At 36.9% G+C, this 16,350-nt stretch overlaps 1 protein-coding gene across 6 annotated transcripts in view; it reads left to right on the top strand.

Annotated features, from left to right (window-relative positions):
* The window catches only part of LOC113506656 (JNK-interacting protein 3), a 32,281-nt gene extending 17,134 nt beyond the window's left edge, over nucleotides 1–15,147 (top strand). For 3 of the 6 annotated variants that reach the window (XM_026889703.1, XM_026889517.1, XM_026889582.1), the window contains 12 exons: nucleotides 1,534–1,682; nucleotides 1,885–2,036; nucleotides 2,344–2,498; nucleotides 2,872–3,024; nucleotides 3,486–3,593; nucleotides 5,853–6,003; nucleotides 6,328–6,505; nucleotides 6,712–6,872; nucleotides 7,402–7,562; nucleotides 7,976–8,246; nucleotides 8,567–8,788; nucleotides 11,774–15,147. In XM_026889703.1, coding sequence (XP_026745504.1) covers nucleotides 1,534–1,682; nucleotides 1,885–2,036; nucleotides 2,344–2,498; nucleotides 2,872–3,024; nucleotides 3,486–3,593; nucleotides 5,853–6,003; nucleotides 6,328–6,505; nucleotides 6,712–6,872; nucleotides 7,402–7,562; nucleotides 7,976–8,246; nucleotides 8,567–8,788; nucleotides 11,774–11,895 — 1,983 coding nt within the window. In that variant the 3' untranslated portion in view covers nucleotides 11,896–15,147. Of the gene's footprint in view, nucleotides 1–1,533; nucleotides 1,683–1,884; nucleotides 2,037–2,343; nucleotides 2,499–2,871; nucleotides 3,025–3,485; nucleotides 3,594–5,852; nucleotides 6,004–6,327; nucleotides 6,506–6,711; nucleotides 6,873–7,401; nucleotides 7,563–7,975; nucleotides 8,247–8,566; nucleotides 8,789–10,539; nucleotides 10,654–11,773 lie in introns of all 6 variants that reach the window. The other 3 variants (XM_026889757.1, XM_026889824.1, XM_026889647.1) reach the window with 3 other exon arrangements.
* Nucleotides 15,148–16,350: the final 1,203 nt, after the last annotated feature.

Here is a 16,350-nt window from a genome sequence, read left to right as displayed (position 1 = left end):
ACGTCGTAGTATTTGACGATATTCAAGATTTCTTATTTACGACTAGGACTTATAGTTGTCACTGCATAGTATCAGTGGGCGACTTGCTCCTTTTATGCGCCAAGTAAGTTTATAGTCTATCGATTTTAAGAGATACAGTGAATGATTTGTTATTAATTTACTTTGCCCTCATGTTATAAAACCTATACAAAGGTAATATTTTCATCACTAATTATATTAAAGAAGTTGTATTAACCGATCTTCTTGGATTGGACGGACTATAAACAAGTCATTTTTATCGAAATCGAAAACTGATACTAAAATATTCTTTACGGCCCTTGAGACGGTCAAACAGAAGTTTGAATCAAACTTTTAGAGTATGTTGGATTCATTTGAAACGATCTGAAGCTATAGAAAGTCACCAAAAGAACTTGAATATTGCATAATAACTGTGTTAACAATCAGGCATGTTTGAGTCAAATACATTTGACGGTCTCGGGGGTCCTTCCAAGGCCATCACTTTCTTGCTTCTTATTTGCTTTAACCTGCCTGAGATTCCGCATACAGCCTGTTCAATAATTAATTTGTTAAGCAAGAGGTATTAGCCGAACCAGGATATAATGGATACTGTTTCCCGGTTATGGAATTGGAGAACTAGTTGGGGTGTACCAGTATAGGGGCAAAATGGTGGCGACGTATCATTGAAAAAAAATGCTGCAGGGACAATGCGTTGTGCTGTGGGTTCCAACCCTGCTTGCCTAGCATCAGTGTTATCATTCACTGATGTTTACTGTTTGTAAATCAAAAGAATTTAGAGGAGAATTCGTTTTCTCTTAAAAACAATTGGATCTTAATGCGTTCTCGATATTAGTCGATAAGGATTTAGATTGTAAGTGCTTGCTCTATTCTAGATACGTATTCGCTATACATATGTCACTGCGTAACTTCAAACTTCCAGCTTGCGGAGAATACCAAGACATTTCAAATAAAAGAATAGTAAAACATTTTCTAAAACAGTAACAGATTTAACCTAAAAAAGAATTGTGCAAAAGGAAACATTTTTTTTCGAAAATTCAAATAAAAAAGATTGTTTCTAGTCGCGATATCAAAGTAAATTCTTGTTGGATGTAGCTTGCCACTGTCATCAGCAGAGCTTGTGCAACCCTGTCGAGCCGCTTCTCTGTTCACCTCTGCATATCGTTACCACATCCTGTGTGCTGCCATCTGTGTACCGTTTTCTTTTTGTGTTTTATTTTCATTTCTTCCTCTCCCTTTAACCTAATTTCCTTTCCTTTCTTTGTTTTCAGCTGAATCAATGACGGCACAATTTTCAACTTTTTGAACAGTGCTAGTGACTTTAAGTGACATTAGATATAATAGGCATGTGTATAGTGGTTATACGTATTTATAGTTATGTTTTATTTAATTGCTAATTAAATGTGTACGTTTATATTTGTGTTTATTTTGCCGCTTTTCCTTTTAATGCTAACTTGGTTTTGTGACTGGTTGACGTTGGGTTGATAATGCGTACACAATGCGTGTGTGTGCGTGTAGGTGCGGGCGCATGTTCTCAAGGAGGACGGACGCACGCAGGCCTACGGCTGGAGCCTGCCCAGCAAGAGCGGGCAGGGACTGAAGGGCCCGAGCTCATGCACCTCACTGTCGTCGGGCGGTGTCCCGGTACCCGTACCTGTGTTCTGCAGGTAAGTCTCACTCTCATCATGTTTCATAAAATAGCTACTTACAAGTACTATTAAAAATACAAATTTTGTAATCCCAATTATACATCAAAGTGAGCATCATCGTTCTAACAAATCATCTATCTATCAGAACGCAAGATATTCCAAACTATAATTAGTGTAACTTTGAAGGACTTTAAAGGTAAAAGAAGTAAAATAATTCCAGGCCAATAGCAGAAAACGAGCCACGTATGACGTTGCTTTGCGCTGCCGCTGTCAATCTGAACGGAGGTCGCACTCCGGACGGCGGCTGTATGGTCGGCGAGAGCGTCTTCTACGCCAACCAAGATGAGAAGAATGAAGTGACGATGTCGTTAGGTGAGCACGACGTTTACTAAAGCTGAATATATTGTGCAATAAGTAAAACGTGCCGAAGACGCGCGTGTTACGAACGTGAGCAATGTACTATGGGTAATCGCAAAGATTCATATCGGTACAAATGTGCGAATGCTGTATAACCTCTTTATAAGCGCTATACATAAGCTCTTTTAAAGATTTATTTGAAGCTACATAGCGCTTCATTTGTTTCTATCCCACTTACTACTATACTATGCAAGTGTTTTTATAACTGTCGATGTGTGCTTGATAAAAAAGCATTATATTTATATGATCCTTTCTTTTGCAGCGTATGAGATGAGTAAAGCGCAGCTGGAACATTCTCCTGAAGTAGAACAGATTAACCACCAGCTTCAATCCACCCAAAGTACTGAATATGCGGAAAAAAACTTATCGTCTCTCGTTTGGATATGTTCCAGCAATCAGAATAAAGGAATTGTTATGGTGAGTCGGTTAAATGTCAAGTATTTACCGTAGAAGAAAATTTTGGATGCTATTTTTAGTGTAGAAATGTGAGATAAAGTGAAATCTTTTGTATTGTGTTGACAAAGAACATTTGACAAGGCATCAGTTTTGATGTTGCACAAAACGGGTGTTTAAAATATGTCTTACAAGTGTCGGCAGAGCATCATTTGCCAACTTTTAACAATATCCTTTGAAATAATTCTCAAGATGTGATAGCTTTAAAGCGTAAAAAGCTTTGGAGAGAAGGCTTCTTAAAAACCAGTTGCGTAAAATGGTAGTTTTGGTAATGTTGGTTTACATCCTGATTCCATGTAATCAGTAATGTATACCATTTTGTTTCCTTTTGTTCTAGATAATTGACGCCAACAATCCAGCGGAGGTTATAGATTCCTTCCCGGTGACGGATAAGCACATTCTATGCGTCGCCTCTGTACCGGGCGCTGTGGCTGAAGACTACAGAGATTTCCAAGAGCGGGCCGCTGGGGCGACCGACAAGAGACCAACGGTACGTTTAACTTGGCAGGGGGATAGGTCAACAAATCAGAATACGGAGATAGGACCGCTATGAATGCTGCGGGCTCCATCGTGCGTCTATGTCTTCCTTTTTAGTGTAATTGGTCTTTGTGAAATTAACGTCAATGTTGGTGTAAAGAACATGTAAATAAAACAAGAGAATGAGTTATGTAGAGAAAAGAAAAAAAGTAACACTCAAAAACTCATATAGCGATATGTAAACACTGAGTACTTTAACGGGGAAGGTTTAACTCGTGAGACCTTATAAGTAATCATTTAAATATCCCCCTGTTGAATAAACGACTCTTCTCATAAGCAGAAGAATTAAAGAAAATAATAGTCACTTAACTGTATTAATATTCAACGATAAATTGTCATACCGCTTGTATGTATAAGTAGATTGCTAATTACCTTGTAAAGTTTTTGTCAAAGCAATGATTTTATTGTGATTAGTTACAGTCTCTCTTCTGCGCCACCTCGGTTGACTCCGTGGACGTTCCAAAGAATGCTAATGAAGAAAATGATGACAAGGACGCTATTGTTGTAGGCAGCACACGCTTAGTAAGTATATTGTTCCTGTATTTTTTTTTAAACGACTCCCGCACTAAGGAAATTAATCCTTGTGTCGGGGGGGATTTCACAAACATACAACTCACATGCACAAAAACACCCAGACTCAGAACAAGCATTCGTGGATCACACAAATGCTTGTCCTACGCGCAAAGTGGGTTTGGCGTGATGACCTCAACCACTCGGCTATCCGTGCAGTCAAAGCCCGGTTTTCAACTTTCCTCTTGAAAACCCCTATTCATTATAGCAGAACGCCAAACTTTGTTTATTTACTCTAATTCAATAAGAAAAAGTCATCCATAATCGATTTTAGATTTTACGATTAATCTACCTGCCAACTAAGTAGTGTTCCAATGTTCCATGAATCTGAGGGCACGGCAGTGCCCCTGCCAAGTCTCGAGCAAAACGGGCACGGCCGTACCATCTTTTCTCGAAGCGATTCGCGGCTGTTTCGCCCCCCCTGTATCTTCGACGTGGACAAAGCTAGGAGTTTTAGTAGCTTTTCGGGGAATAATAGTAGGCATTAGAACAAGCTTAAGTTCGAAATTACATGCCAATTGAATTAATGGTTTAGGAGTTACGGTCGATCAAAGTTACACCATTTTGTCACTCACTGACTCACTGACTCACTGACTCACTGACAGATCATCAAAAATCTAAGGTACTTCTAGCAGACTTAGAAACTTCAAATTTTGCACCAAGATAGGTCCTTAGCCACATATAAAGGAAAAATTATAAAAACATTAAAAAATAATATGCCATAGAAAACAATTTTATATTTGCGGTTTGGCAAGAACATTATGTATGGATTTTGACTGCATTGTTAACTTTGTTCGTTGTTTAAGTACCTATTCAATTGGATGAATACATACATAGAATAGAAAAGAATAATATAAATGTAATACACAGACTATCATTAATACAAATTAATACATAAAATTCATAATTCATTAAATTAATAAAGCTAAAACTCCATTGTATTGCGATAAATATTGTATGCGCGCTCGATAGATGGCGTTGTACGTGTCTGAATCGCGCTACGGTTTCGTTACAAAGCGCAGTCTAAGTAGTACTTCAGAATAATTCGATAATTTTCATTTGATAGCGCCACCTGTCTATGAAAAACCATTTCGAAACTAAAAAATATTGTAGTGATAATTGATATTCGGAGAACTTTACGTGTTATTTAGTTTAGTTTAGCTATAGTTTGTAAGTTAGTAGATATATATATGCATATAATTATATATAAGTTTAAGCTTGTTTACATTAGAAGTAACGAAGTCTCAGAGAAGAAACAAAAGAGATAGAGATAGAGAATGGGTTCTAAGCAAAGCAGTAGCTGAAGTCCTAGAAATTATGACACCTAAAAAAAAAGAAAGAAATACACTTACAAAAAATAAATGAGATCCCACCAAAAACATTAAATGTAAAAAAATGCCAAGTCTCTCGATGCAGTCTTTCCATCGTAAAAAGTTTTGAGATCTCATAGAAGCCAAGTCCTATTCAAAATATTTTGTAGTTATAAATCAACATTTAGTAATTGTATCAATAGTTTTCTTTATATTATAATTATAGTGACTTGGCAATGAGCACAAGAAGAAACAAATAAAACGGCATATTTGTAGGAGTTGAAAGTTACACACACCGCATGCGTAAACATTAATATCACAAAATTAATTTTCTTTTGGTTTATCCGTGTCGTCCCAACCGAATTTCGGCAACGGCAGTCAGTCTTAGTGTACTCTCGATTCATTTACTTTCATAAAGCGATGGCCCGTAAGGTATTCTTAATTATTGTATTGGAGCATGTAGTCGGTAGTGACCATCATGATTCACACATAACAAATAATCTGATCACTGGTCTCGTCAGTAACATTTGCACATAATTCCAGGCATCAAGCAGCTTTTAATTTGTGCTCATTGCCAAGTCACTATAATTATAATATAAAGAAAACTATTGATACAATTACTAAATGTTGATTTATAACTACAAAATATTTTGAATAGGACTTGGCTTCTATGAGATCTCAAAACTTTTTACGATGGAAAGACTGCATCGAGAGACTTGGCATTTTTTTTACATTTAATGTTTTTGGTGGGATTATATTTGACATTTGGGATGAAACATGAACAACCCATCGAAAAATCTAAAAATGCTCGAAAGAGTAACTCAATCGTTGTTTATTTGTTAGTTTAATGTAAAAGCGCAGCATTATAGAGTCGAAACGTAACTAATAAATGTTATAACAGGTAAAAGCCACAGTTCTCACACCGCCAAGCACGCCTGTAAACGAACCGGAGACTGCGCCCGAACCGCAGGGCGAACAAGCCGCTGAGAAGAATGAAGAGGTCAACACCGTGCCCGCAGACAGCCCACCGCTTAGCTCAACACCTGTTAATGGTAATAAACTTGAGATCCATTATTTGACAGATTCTGTAGCCTGTTGGTCTTTCTACTCAATTCCTGCCTAATTTTTACTCAAATTTTGTCGGGGACGGCTTCCATGGTTGCTAGAAACAACTGTGTATTCTATTCTATGTAAAGGAGAATCTACACTAAGACATTTTTTTGTGTCGCAAGATAATATATGGCCTAGACATTCGAACTTCGTATAACATGAATGGCCTCACCTCCGAAATGCTTTTTTTAAATATCGTTTTTTTATACTATAAATATAGATTGTATAATGTTTAATGCCTTTTTATGACGCTTTTTTATTCTCAGGTGCACATTTGAACTCGCCTGAACCCGGCGTCGAAGCCTTCGCGCAGCAGCAAACAAAAACAGATGCAACTCAGAACCGCAAGATGTCGACTGTGATGGCGACGATGTGGCTCGGAACCAAGAGCGGGAACCTTTACATACACTCCGCTGTAGGGAACTATAAGAAATGCTTAGCAAGGTGAGATATGGGATTAGGGACGAGGTCAATCACTTGATAGCGCAATGACCCATCGGATATAACTTTTTTTAATAGTTTATGATGATTGCTGGCTGTTCATAATATACATTAACTGTGTGTTTTGGTGCCTTGTCTAGGATTTTGAATAAATAACTTACATTCTCGCGAAATAGTATAAATAGTTAACACATTTTAATATATTTTAGGGTGAAGTTGAACGACGCGATCCTGTCCATAGTGGCTTGTGCTTACCGCTGTATCGTGGCGCTCGCTGATGGCACCGTCGCCATATTCTCAAGGCTCGCTGATGGCCAGTGGGACTTCGAACAATACTGGTTACTGACGCTCGGCGATCCGAAGTGTTCTGGTAAGTTTGAAAATAGTAGTAAATATCTCTTTTCAGTCACGGGATAACTTCATGTGAAGAGACCCGGTCCTTTTTAAAGGCTGTAGTAAATATTATTATTAAGATTCGTTTCGCGCTTACTGGAGTGAAGTAATGCAAATTATAATTCTGCTATTGAATAAGTGGTTTTCTTTGTTACCGCGAATTTAATGGTAATAATCAGCAGTAGTAGTGAGAAGTTTTCTTTTGGTAATAGTGTGTAGTCATTTATCTGTTTAGTTGAAGATGAAGAGTTCTTGCTGGAAATGACGCGTAAGAGAAAGTGTGCTTGGTCAGCAAGAATATGAAATGGATAACGTCGTTATATTTTTTAGCTGGTCAGCTCCTTTATGAGCAGTCAAATTATAGTTATATTAAAAAAAAAACCGGAAAACACTTTTAGAAAATCTAACAAAAAACTTTACCAAACTTTGACCTCAACTTTAAAAACCCAGTTACCAAATATTTTAGCTTCATGTTAATCCTGTCAAAAATATGTTTCTCTTTATAGTACGTTGTCTAAGCGCCGTGGGCTGCACGGTGTGGTGCGGCTACCGCAACAAGGTGCATGTGATCGAGCCGCGCTCGCGACTGCTTCTGCACTCGCTTGAGGCGCACCCCCGTCAGGAGAGCCAAGTGCGACAGATGGCCTGCGATGGTGACGGCGTTTGGGTAAACATTAAACTTTGTTTATTCGTTCTGTTTCTAAATATGTGGGACTAACAGCTATACCCAGGAATGACAAACAGCAGACGTAGCAAAATAGACAGTAGACAAATTACATACAAATATTTTAGTTCTTGCGTAACATTGTCGAAACGTTTATTGCCATTTTTAAGGAAATAATGGGCACGATTTGTTTAGTGGCATTTGTTGTGTGCATGTTAAAGTACGTATCGAAATCGGTCGGAGAATCTTTGACGGAAATAGAGGAATGGTATAAGTTCGACGTTTGTGCAATCTGTTTATTTTTTAGTTTCTTTAATTTAGAGTAACAATCTTTAATATAAAGTTTTTGTCAGTTACCCAGAGAAATAGTCTAGTATTTTACTAAATATCAGTATTATTAAAACAAATTTTCCCAGGTCTCCATCAAAATGGACTCAACGCTTCGCCTCTACCACGCTCACACGTACCAACACTTGAAGGACGTGGACATCGAGCCTTACGTCAGCAAGATGCTCGGTACCGGCAAGCTCGGCTTCTCACTAGTCCGGATCACGGCTCTCCTGATCAGTTCGGGACGGTTCTGGATCGGGACGAGCAATGGAGTTGTGATATCTGTGCCGCTGTCTGAAGGCTCCAGCCGAGATTCTATTGGACCGCAGCCGTCGACGTCACGCGCGCCTGTTCAACGTAAGTCCTTTTTAATAAATTGTAAATTACTGGATAGATTTTTGGATAATGGTTTGGCTTATCATCCACTCACGAGTCGTAAGGTCTCCCTTAGTTGTATAAAAATGGATTAAGTTTTGGATATTTCAATTAAAATAAATGATTAGGAAAATAAATGGTCTGGTTTAAGAGACGGACGCAATGTTACCCTGTAAAACATTTATTTTATGAACAAAAAAAAAAACAAGCTTTTACTGAAAAACCAACAAACGGAACAACTTCTGTAACATTTGAATGAGCAACAAAACAGTTGCTTTCACTTGCAAACTGTAACATTCCAGCTGCCATAGCATCATGTCCTACGGGCAACATACCGTGGTGTTCGATGGCTCACGCGCACCTCAGCTTCCACGGTCACCGGGACGCGGTCACTTTCTTCGTGGCAGTGCCCGGCGTCGCCGGATCTCCGGCCCGGACGCCCGAGTCGCCGCGACGAAACTCACCGACCATGCCGCCCATGCTGGTCATATCAGGCGGCGAAGGATACATCGACTTCAGAATAGGTATGTTGGCAACAAGCGAGCTTAGGGAATCAAGAGATAAGTCTTTAGTTGAAGTGATGATAAAAAATTATAACGTTATTAAGTAAAGCGAATCGAAAGTCCAGGGCGGTCACAACCATCTCTTGAAACAGTATTTTTTCAGGCGTAGAAGAGGCATAGTGCTTTACGCCGTACAGTGCACCGTCACGTTGCCACAACGGCAACCGTCTTAAGATGTGATAGAAGTGGAAAATAACATTACAATTGAATATAAACAAAAGTGAGATTATAAGACATTTGATTTTATTTTATTAGTGTAAATTGCAGGTCAAAGTATTAGTCTTTATCCCTATAACACTTCATGTCCAATCCACCCGGTTCAATTATGTTGTAAGTTAACGTTTGATATTAATTAGGCCGACGGGTTTCGTGCTAGATACTCGTCAAAATGGAACACATTTGTTGGACAATTACCCTTGTAAAAACTGTCTTAACGATTTTGTTACTAATGTATTTCACCTGTTAATGTTACCCACAATAATTCAATCGTTTTCATACCTGTGATGTACTAATATCATGAATAACAACAATCATTGTATTCTAACTTTGTTCAATGAAAATATTTCATCTTGAAGGGTAAATGAAGTTAAGCTAGGAACGGGATTGGTGAACCTTGAATTACTTTTAACAAAGGCGCGTGTGCATTTAAGTATCTGCGTTGCTATTGTATTGCGTGTCGAATTCCTCGAAAACCTTCGTAATATGACTGTTTGTTACTAGAAACAAGTCTTGTTTAGTTTGTGTTGTTTATACACACGTTTGATCACAGTATTGTAGTAGTGTATCATCAGCCACGCATCAGCAAAGCTTGTGTGATGAGTAGGTTTGTTTCCATTTACGATATTATAATATCATGAGAACAATTCTAAGCTTTTGTTCGTGTGAGAAAAAAGGCTCAATTCATAACACTTTTTAAGGTAGTGTTCATTTAGCACTATAGCTCTAGTAGGCAGTAGTGTCATTCAGTGTTCCTAAATATTTTCAATGTAGGAACAAATAAAACTGTACTAAAACAGTTTATTCATCACCTGTCATGTCAGGACTCGGTATGACGTTGCATATAGGCATAAACTACAAAAACACAAATTTACAACACTGTCCATGAATTAAAATTATCGTACACGGAGTCGCCGAAACTTTCCTCGAGACGGACTATTCTACGTGACAAAAAAAAACACGTTTATTCCACACAAAATTCAACAACATTAGTTAGTTACAAGTCAAAACAAGCAATATGCACGTTGGTATAGCGAGATCTCATCCTCATTGCGTTAGAAGCTTCGCTTAGTAATCGTAGACTTAGTATGACGCTTAAACGCTTATATGCATAGTATTAAGATCTATTTTATTTTGAAGTAGGTATAAAATAATAATTTCAGGATTTGTGCCTATTGTTTGATTTGAATTACAGGTGTTTTCTACTAAAATCTTTGGTTTATGTAACTTTAGATGGAAAAGAAATTCAGTAAAAAAACATTGTTATTTTTCGGTGAAATCAAGACGGGGCTGCTAGGTAATATTAGTTCATATTTTATTATTGTATTCGAATAGCCCAAAACCATATTTTGCTATCGTTTAGTCATCATAATAGGAGTTATACCACAAGGTGACTTGAACAACACTTGAAATTTTAGTGGAAAATACCCCTAACATAGGCATACAGCAGTTACTGATTTTAATTTCCCCGGTTTTTTTTTCTTTTGCCGTTATAGAAGAGCATGCTGATGACATACGTGACACAGCCTCCCACGTCATTGTATGGCAGGTCTTAAGAGAGTCCCGAACGTACCTGAACGTAGAATAAGTAATTTATTATTATTATACTGGTACGTTGAATTTTAGCATAAATGCAGCATGTTCGCTTACTGACACATAACATTGAAGCTAACATGTACTTGTAGATCACGGTAAACGTCGGCAAACAGTGGGCTTCACTTGAGGTTTTGATCGCTGCTGATTAGCCTTTATAAATATGCCAATTCAGTGTTTTTACACTTCTGTAAATATTTTCTGTTTAAGGCCTGACTATGTTAACAAAATTGCTATTAAAATGTTATGTTGATAAACGCTCAAATGTGGCACTAACATAAATTTTTACTGTAGATCAAGACGGAGTAACATGTTCTTAGTCAAAATCCCCAAAAAATCGTACAAAACTTAAGTTTACACGAGATACCTTTGTTTCACAATAAAACGCAAACAAAAACTCGGTTGGGTTGGGTTTGAACTCAGATCTATATATTCTGCCTTGTTCTACAGTAACGCCGTGAAGGCCTGTACTTTGCCGGAGTTACGTAATACGCGGGACGCTATCAAAACCTCATCTTCATACGATCAGTTCACGCATACTAGACTCATTAAACATTCCACTAAATCATTACTAACACAGGTCTCGGTGTAACACAGTTCGTCGCAAGGTGAGCATGATGTAACAAAACTGCTGTCCAAAAATAAACCTAATTCCTATATGGCTAACGTGTATATTGCTAATACCAGTATATAGATTTGTAAATATTAACAGATTACTATGTGTTCATGTTCAATGTACGACATCTTTGTAGACACTGAATAACAATTCTAAATGTAATCTTTCACTTGTTTGTCGCTAATACTCAAATGAAGTGTACTTATTTTTGAGAAGTATGTGCACCAATTTTGTTATATTTCTTAATATTTTAGCTTTGGATCTGTCTCCAGAATCTCAGTGTGCAATATTTGACAGCAGTTTCACTGTACATTGGCGTACAGCTAATCATGTGATTGCACAAGATTGTCTGGATTTCAAATATTCAAACTGCTCACCAAAACATTTTGTATTCAAACTGTATAATTGTTCAAATTTGTATTGAGGTTAATTTTCATTCTCCGAAGAGTAATAAACACTCAGTGAAATTTAACTAATCAATAGAATGAATGCATGATATTAATGAATATAAACTTTCGCAGCTGACTCAGAAATGGAGGACAGTGTAGTGGTTGCGGAGGACGGGTCGTCGAGCGGGCACAGCTCGCTGGCGGAGCGCGCCTCCAAGAGCCACCTGATAGTGTGGCAAGTGGCGACCGCCTAACGCAGGGCCAGCCGTGCCAGACAAGACTCCGACTCGGACTATGTGTACGTGTGCATGTCTACAAAACCTGCGACGCTAATCAACGCGTAAGTTACAACTAAATAGGACGACGGTTCTGGAGAGGCATGGAGTAGTTCTTGTGCGTTCCATGCATGAAGGTCTCAATGTCGTAGTATATGTTTAGAATTTTATTTCCATTATGTATGTTTAGTTCTGTTATTTGTGTACATTATTATTTTAAGTGCAGTTTTAAGTTTTATGTATTGTTGTTAAGCTCTGTGATATAAAGCTGTTTTCTAGCTTTATGTCATGGATAGGTTTATCAAAATGTTTTCCTTCCCTGTACTTAATGTTTCGTCTCCGAACCGTCGAATCAAAGGGATAAGCGAAGTGTTGTATGATCAGTATTTCCACGTTTTATATCTTAGAGTTTGGTTGCCAATCGCAATTAGGTGCGTGATATTTGTTGGTCCTTCGAAATCCATTTTTATCCTATTTACGTCATCGTTAGTATAGGATATGCATGTTTGTGAAATCGAATTTCTCTTGTCCTGTTGATTCAATAACATTTGTGTAATTACTATTATCAATTAATGTAAGATGTCTGTGTGAAATAACGTCTAGAATATGATATCACATCCACGAGTTTTCTATCAGCGCAAGTCATATTAACGTTCATATCCTAGATTAATGTGTTACCTGTAACTGAATGTGTTGGTCATGGCTCACTACACGTCATCACTCGTCTCCGATCGGTATGTCTGCACGGCTATATCTAGCATACTTTGTTATATACGTTACCGTGAGCGGCCGCTAGTGTCCTACGGTAACTTATACATTACTACATTGTATCATTAGTTACTATGTGTGCTTAATATTCGGCTATATTGTTTCTTGGCGCTATAGTCTTAATATTGCTCATGTCAAGAACGTTTGGCCGACGGCGATATATTTACATATGTTATCGGCTTCGGTCCAAGCTTAATCTCATTAAAAATTATGTACAAGATGTAACCACCAAATAATACGTTTTAGTAGTGTTAGTTAGATTAAAAGAATATATTGAACATTTTAAATAATATAAATACAATAGTTATTATGAATTTTCTCAAGAAATGTGACCATTCGGGCTGTGGTTGTCATCTGCATCACAATTTTTATAACTTTAATTTTATTTTTAGATTTTATATTTACTGAATTGAAATTATTTTAGACGTGAGCCTCATACTTGTGTTTGAATTGTTTTTAATCGATTAAATGTTAACATAATGATGTATTACATAATAAATATTGTTGCTGTGTTAAGAAATGTATAATGAATTTATTACGCAAGTGTGTCGCTCACGAGGTAAGTAGGAAAGTTTTATTTTGACTGAATCATTTTAATATAATTATGTTATGAAATTATTTTTATTATTTTTTCATTATAAGTAGTACGCTGGTGGTATTTTTATCTATTTTCAAATGACTATGGTGCATAAATAGCTTAGGTAAATGTTGTTTTATGAGATTCACTGTCACACGTGTGTTCCCTTCACGGCTGCTTGCGGCACGCTCGTACGTGAGGAGTATGACCTTAAACGGCCGCCTCCTCACACAGTATATCATCATGGCGTCTTGCTAAGTGGCAGTTAGTTTTGTATATACGTTGACACATCTTTGGCTCGATATGTTACTCATATTTTATTGGAATTCATGATAGAGTTATTATATAATTAGTGCTATACGTGATCTTACTAATAAGTAAATAACGATTACAGCAGACGTTGGTTGAGGGTGTTAAATCAGAATCACTTGCAGCCGTATTCATAAACGCCCCTTAGTTAATTCTCGTTCTTAAGTCTCATGATGTCTCTGTCACTCTGAAGTGGAATGTAGAGACAAATGACATTTAAGAAAGTTATTTAGCGAAGTTTAAGTATACGGTTTTTTCGTGTATATTATTTGAGGCGAAATTTTGGTAGTTTTTTTGTTCGATTGTGTGTTTTGCTGGTAGATCTTAGGGTTAAAATGGAATTGCCTTAATTTTGCCTTGTCTGTGTTCACGCGACTCGCATTTAGTCGTGACTGTCTGCTTTCGCACACATTTCTACGCCTCTTCCACCTTAAAACTTTATTCTATAAATTCATTACCATTATTTTTAAATAACACTATATTTTAATATATTATTCTACCCTATACTTAATAGGTAAATACTATTATTTATTACTTTAATATAGACAAACAGTTGTGCTAAAATATGTAGCCTACACTTAATATTTATTCGACTCAACACCATTCAAATAGTCTAGAAATAAATTGTCAGCAATATATAAGCAGTAGTGCTAGTAATAAAATCAAGATAAAAAAAAAAGATCGTCTAAATAGTTTCGATTTTTGAGAGAATTACCAAATTTTACAGTAATCTACAAATTTGTAGTGTGGTATTAAAGTAGGTCACGGTAACAAGCTTTCCCTGTATATACGAACCGTGTTAGCACGTATCTTTTCCTCGGCCAGTTAAACCTGAACCATCGTTGACTGTAAGTGCTAGTCAAAATATCGACATAGTGATGTAAATTTAGATAGGCTTACATTGTTTTGCTAACGTAGCTGTAAAGTAACGATCACTCAACGCCGCGTAGTGCTACATCGCGGCTTGTCACGTCCCGGTAACAGACCGCGGTAGGGTTTGCATCGAAACTGCGAAACGAGACAGAATACTACAATTGAGACTTGTAGTGCCGTGGTATTTACCCAGCATACAAGCAATCTGGGCAAGGATATAGATTAAATCAAACTTGGACTTTTAAAATTAACACTTCGGATATGTTGTCTGTACGGATATTATAAAATTTTAATTAATATCAACTTGAAAATGTAAAAATCGGATAATTCAATATGCAACAGAATACACATACCTAAATAGGTTTCATAAAAAGGAATTCATTCAATAGGCGGAGCCATGAATAAACTTGCCCAAATCATAACATCCGTAGGCGGTTCAGATTGTTATAAGATGCAAGAGTTACCGCGTTCGCATGCAACTTAACGTGTAATATGACTGAAAAACTATACTTTTTCGGTACATCAATTCTTATGTTCATAGGCCAAATGGAGTATTTTTATTTCGTTTATATACTATTGATAAAATATACTATCACGTCGATACAAATCAAATGTTTCATATATTAAATAGGTATTCATCAAGTTCTCTGTAATTACGTCCATATTCTTGTGAAAAATAAATGTGTTTATTTACCTGTGTAAAATTTTGTATTTTTTAACTATTGGGAGGTATAATTATCAGTTTAGGTATTTATTTTTTATATATTTGAGTCATATTAAACGTAAAAATGTCATGTAATATAATTAAAACGATTACTGGTATTTTTTTGTTTTAATTGCAATAAAAGACGCTGGAAATTATCGTTTTTGTTTTATTTTTTCTCTTTATTATAAGTGTGTAAGTTTAGAATGAATACCGCTTTTGTAATGAACCCCTTAGTCGTTGTTAGATCCACTTTCATTGTAGTTGGCTGTAGTACTAAAAGGTAGTTTATAGTCTGTGTTACCGAGTGAGGACTGTACACGATTTGTCTTTGACTAGGTCGGCCACGCGGGGTGACCTGCGGTGGTCTACCTGAGAGTAGCAGAGCTAGAAGCTTTTTAGACTAAAACCAGCTTCGGTGCCAGGGAAAATGTCTTCGAACTTCAAGCTTACCGCCAAAGAAAAAGAAATTAGATCCAGGTAAGTCGCATAGCTCTGTATAGTCTATAGAGATTCCTTAGATGTATTATGAAAGTGATTTTTGCGCTACGTTACGGCATCGTGGTAACGTAAGTCTGCTTATACACGGTCTGCTAGTGCAGTTGGCTAGTAGTCTCAAACAAGGTTTGTTTGAGCTGTTTTTCGCTCTTGTGCGGTTGCTCTGTTAAATAGGCCCCAAGAAGTGGTTTATCTTTTGCAGACCGCTTGCAATTTAAAGCCTAGGTTACTCGAATGTTTGCTTCGTCCATACTCCTTGCGTATGCTTCTAGCAGTCCGTGTCGCCTTAAGAAAATATGTGATCTCCAAGAGGCAGGGTCATAGATGGGCTTAAGCTAGTGTGCGACTTTTTATGCGGACAACAATATGAGATATGTAATTGCCTTTAGGACCCTTACCTCACCGAGATCTAGTGTTACGTTACCAACTGTAAGAAAAGTGTTATAAGTAATTATAATTGCTACGATACGACGATAGCTTACAGGTATTTTGTGTGAAAATAGCTGCAAATTTAATGCGAATAAATAGTGAACGGATGGAAGTGGTTATGTATCGAAGAAATATTATTCAATATCTTTAAAATGTACCCACAAATCTTTCTTATTCAATATATAGAGAAGTGTAGCCATATTTAAAAATTATCACAGTTTTAATCAAGTTGCAATGAATGTAGAAAGTTATACTTTAAACAATATGCCACTCAATA

This window comes from Trichoplusia ni, chromosome 1 (genome assembly GCF_003590095.1).
Source record: "Trichoplusia ni isolate ovarian cell line Hi5 chromosome 1, tn1, whole genome shotgun sequence".
NCBI classification, from domain to species: domain Eukaryota; kingdom Metazoa; phylum Arthropoda; class Insecta; order Lepidoptera; family Noctuidae; genus Trichoplusia; species Trichoplusia ni.
The sequence above is the reverse complement of the archived record's forward strand: the minus strand, read 5'-3'. Positions and strand labels throughout refer to the sequence as shown.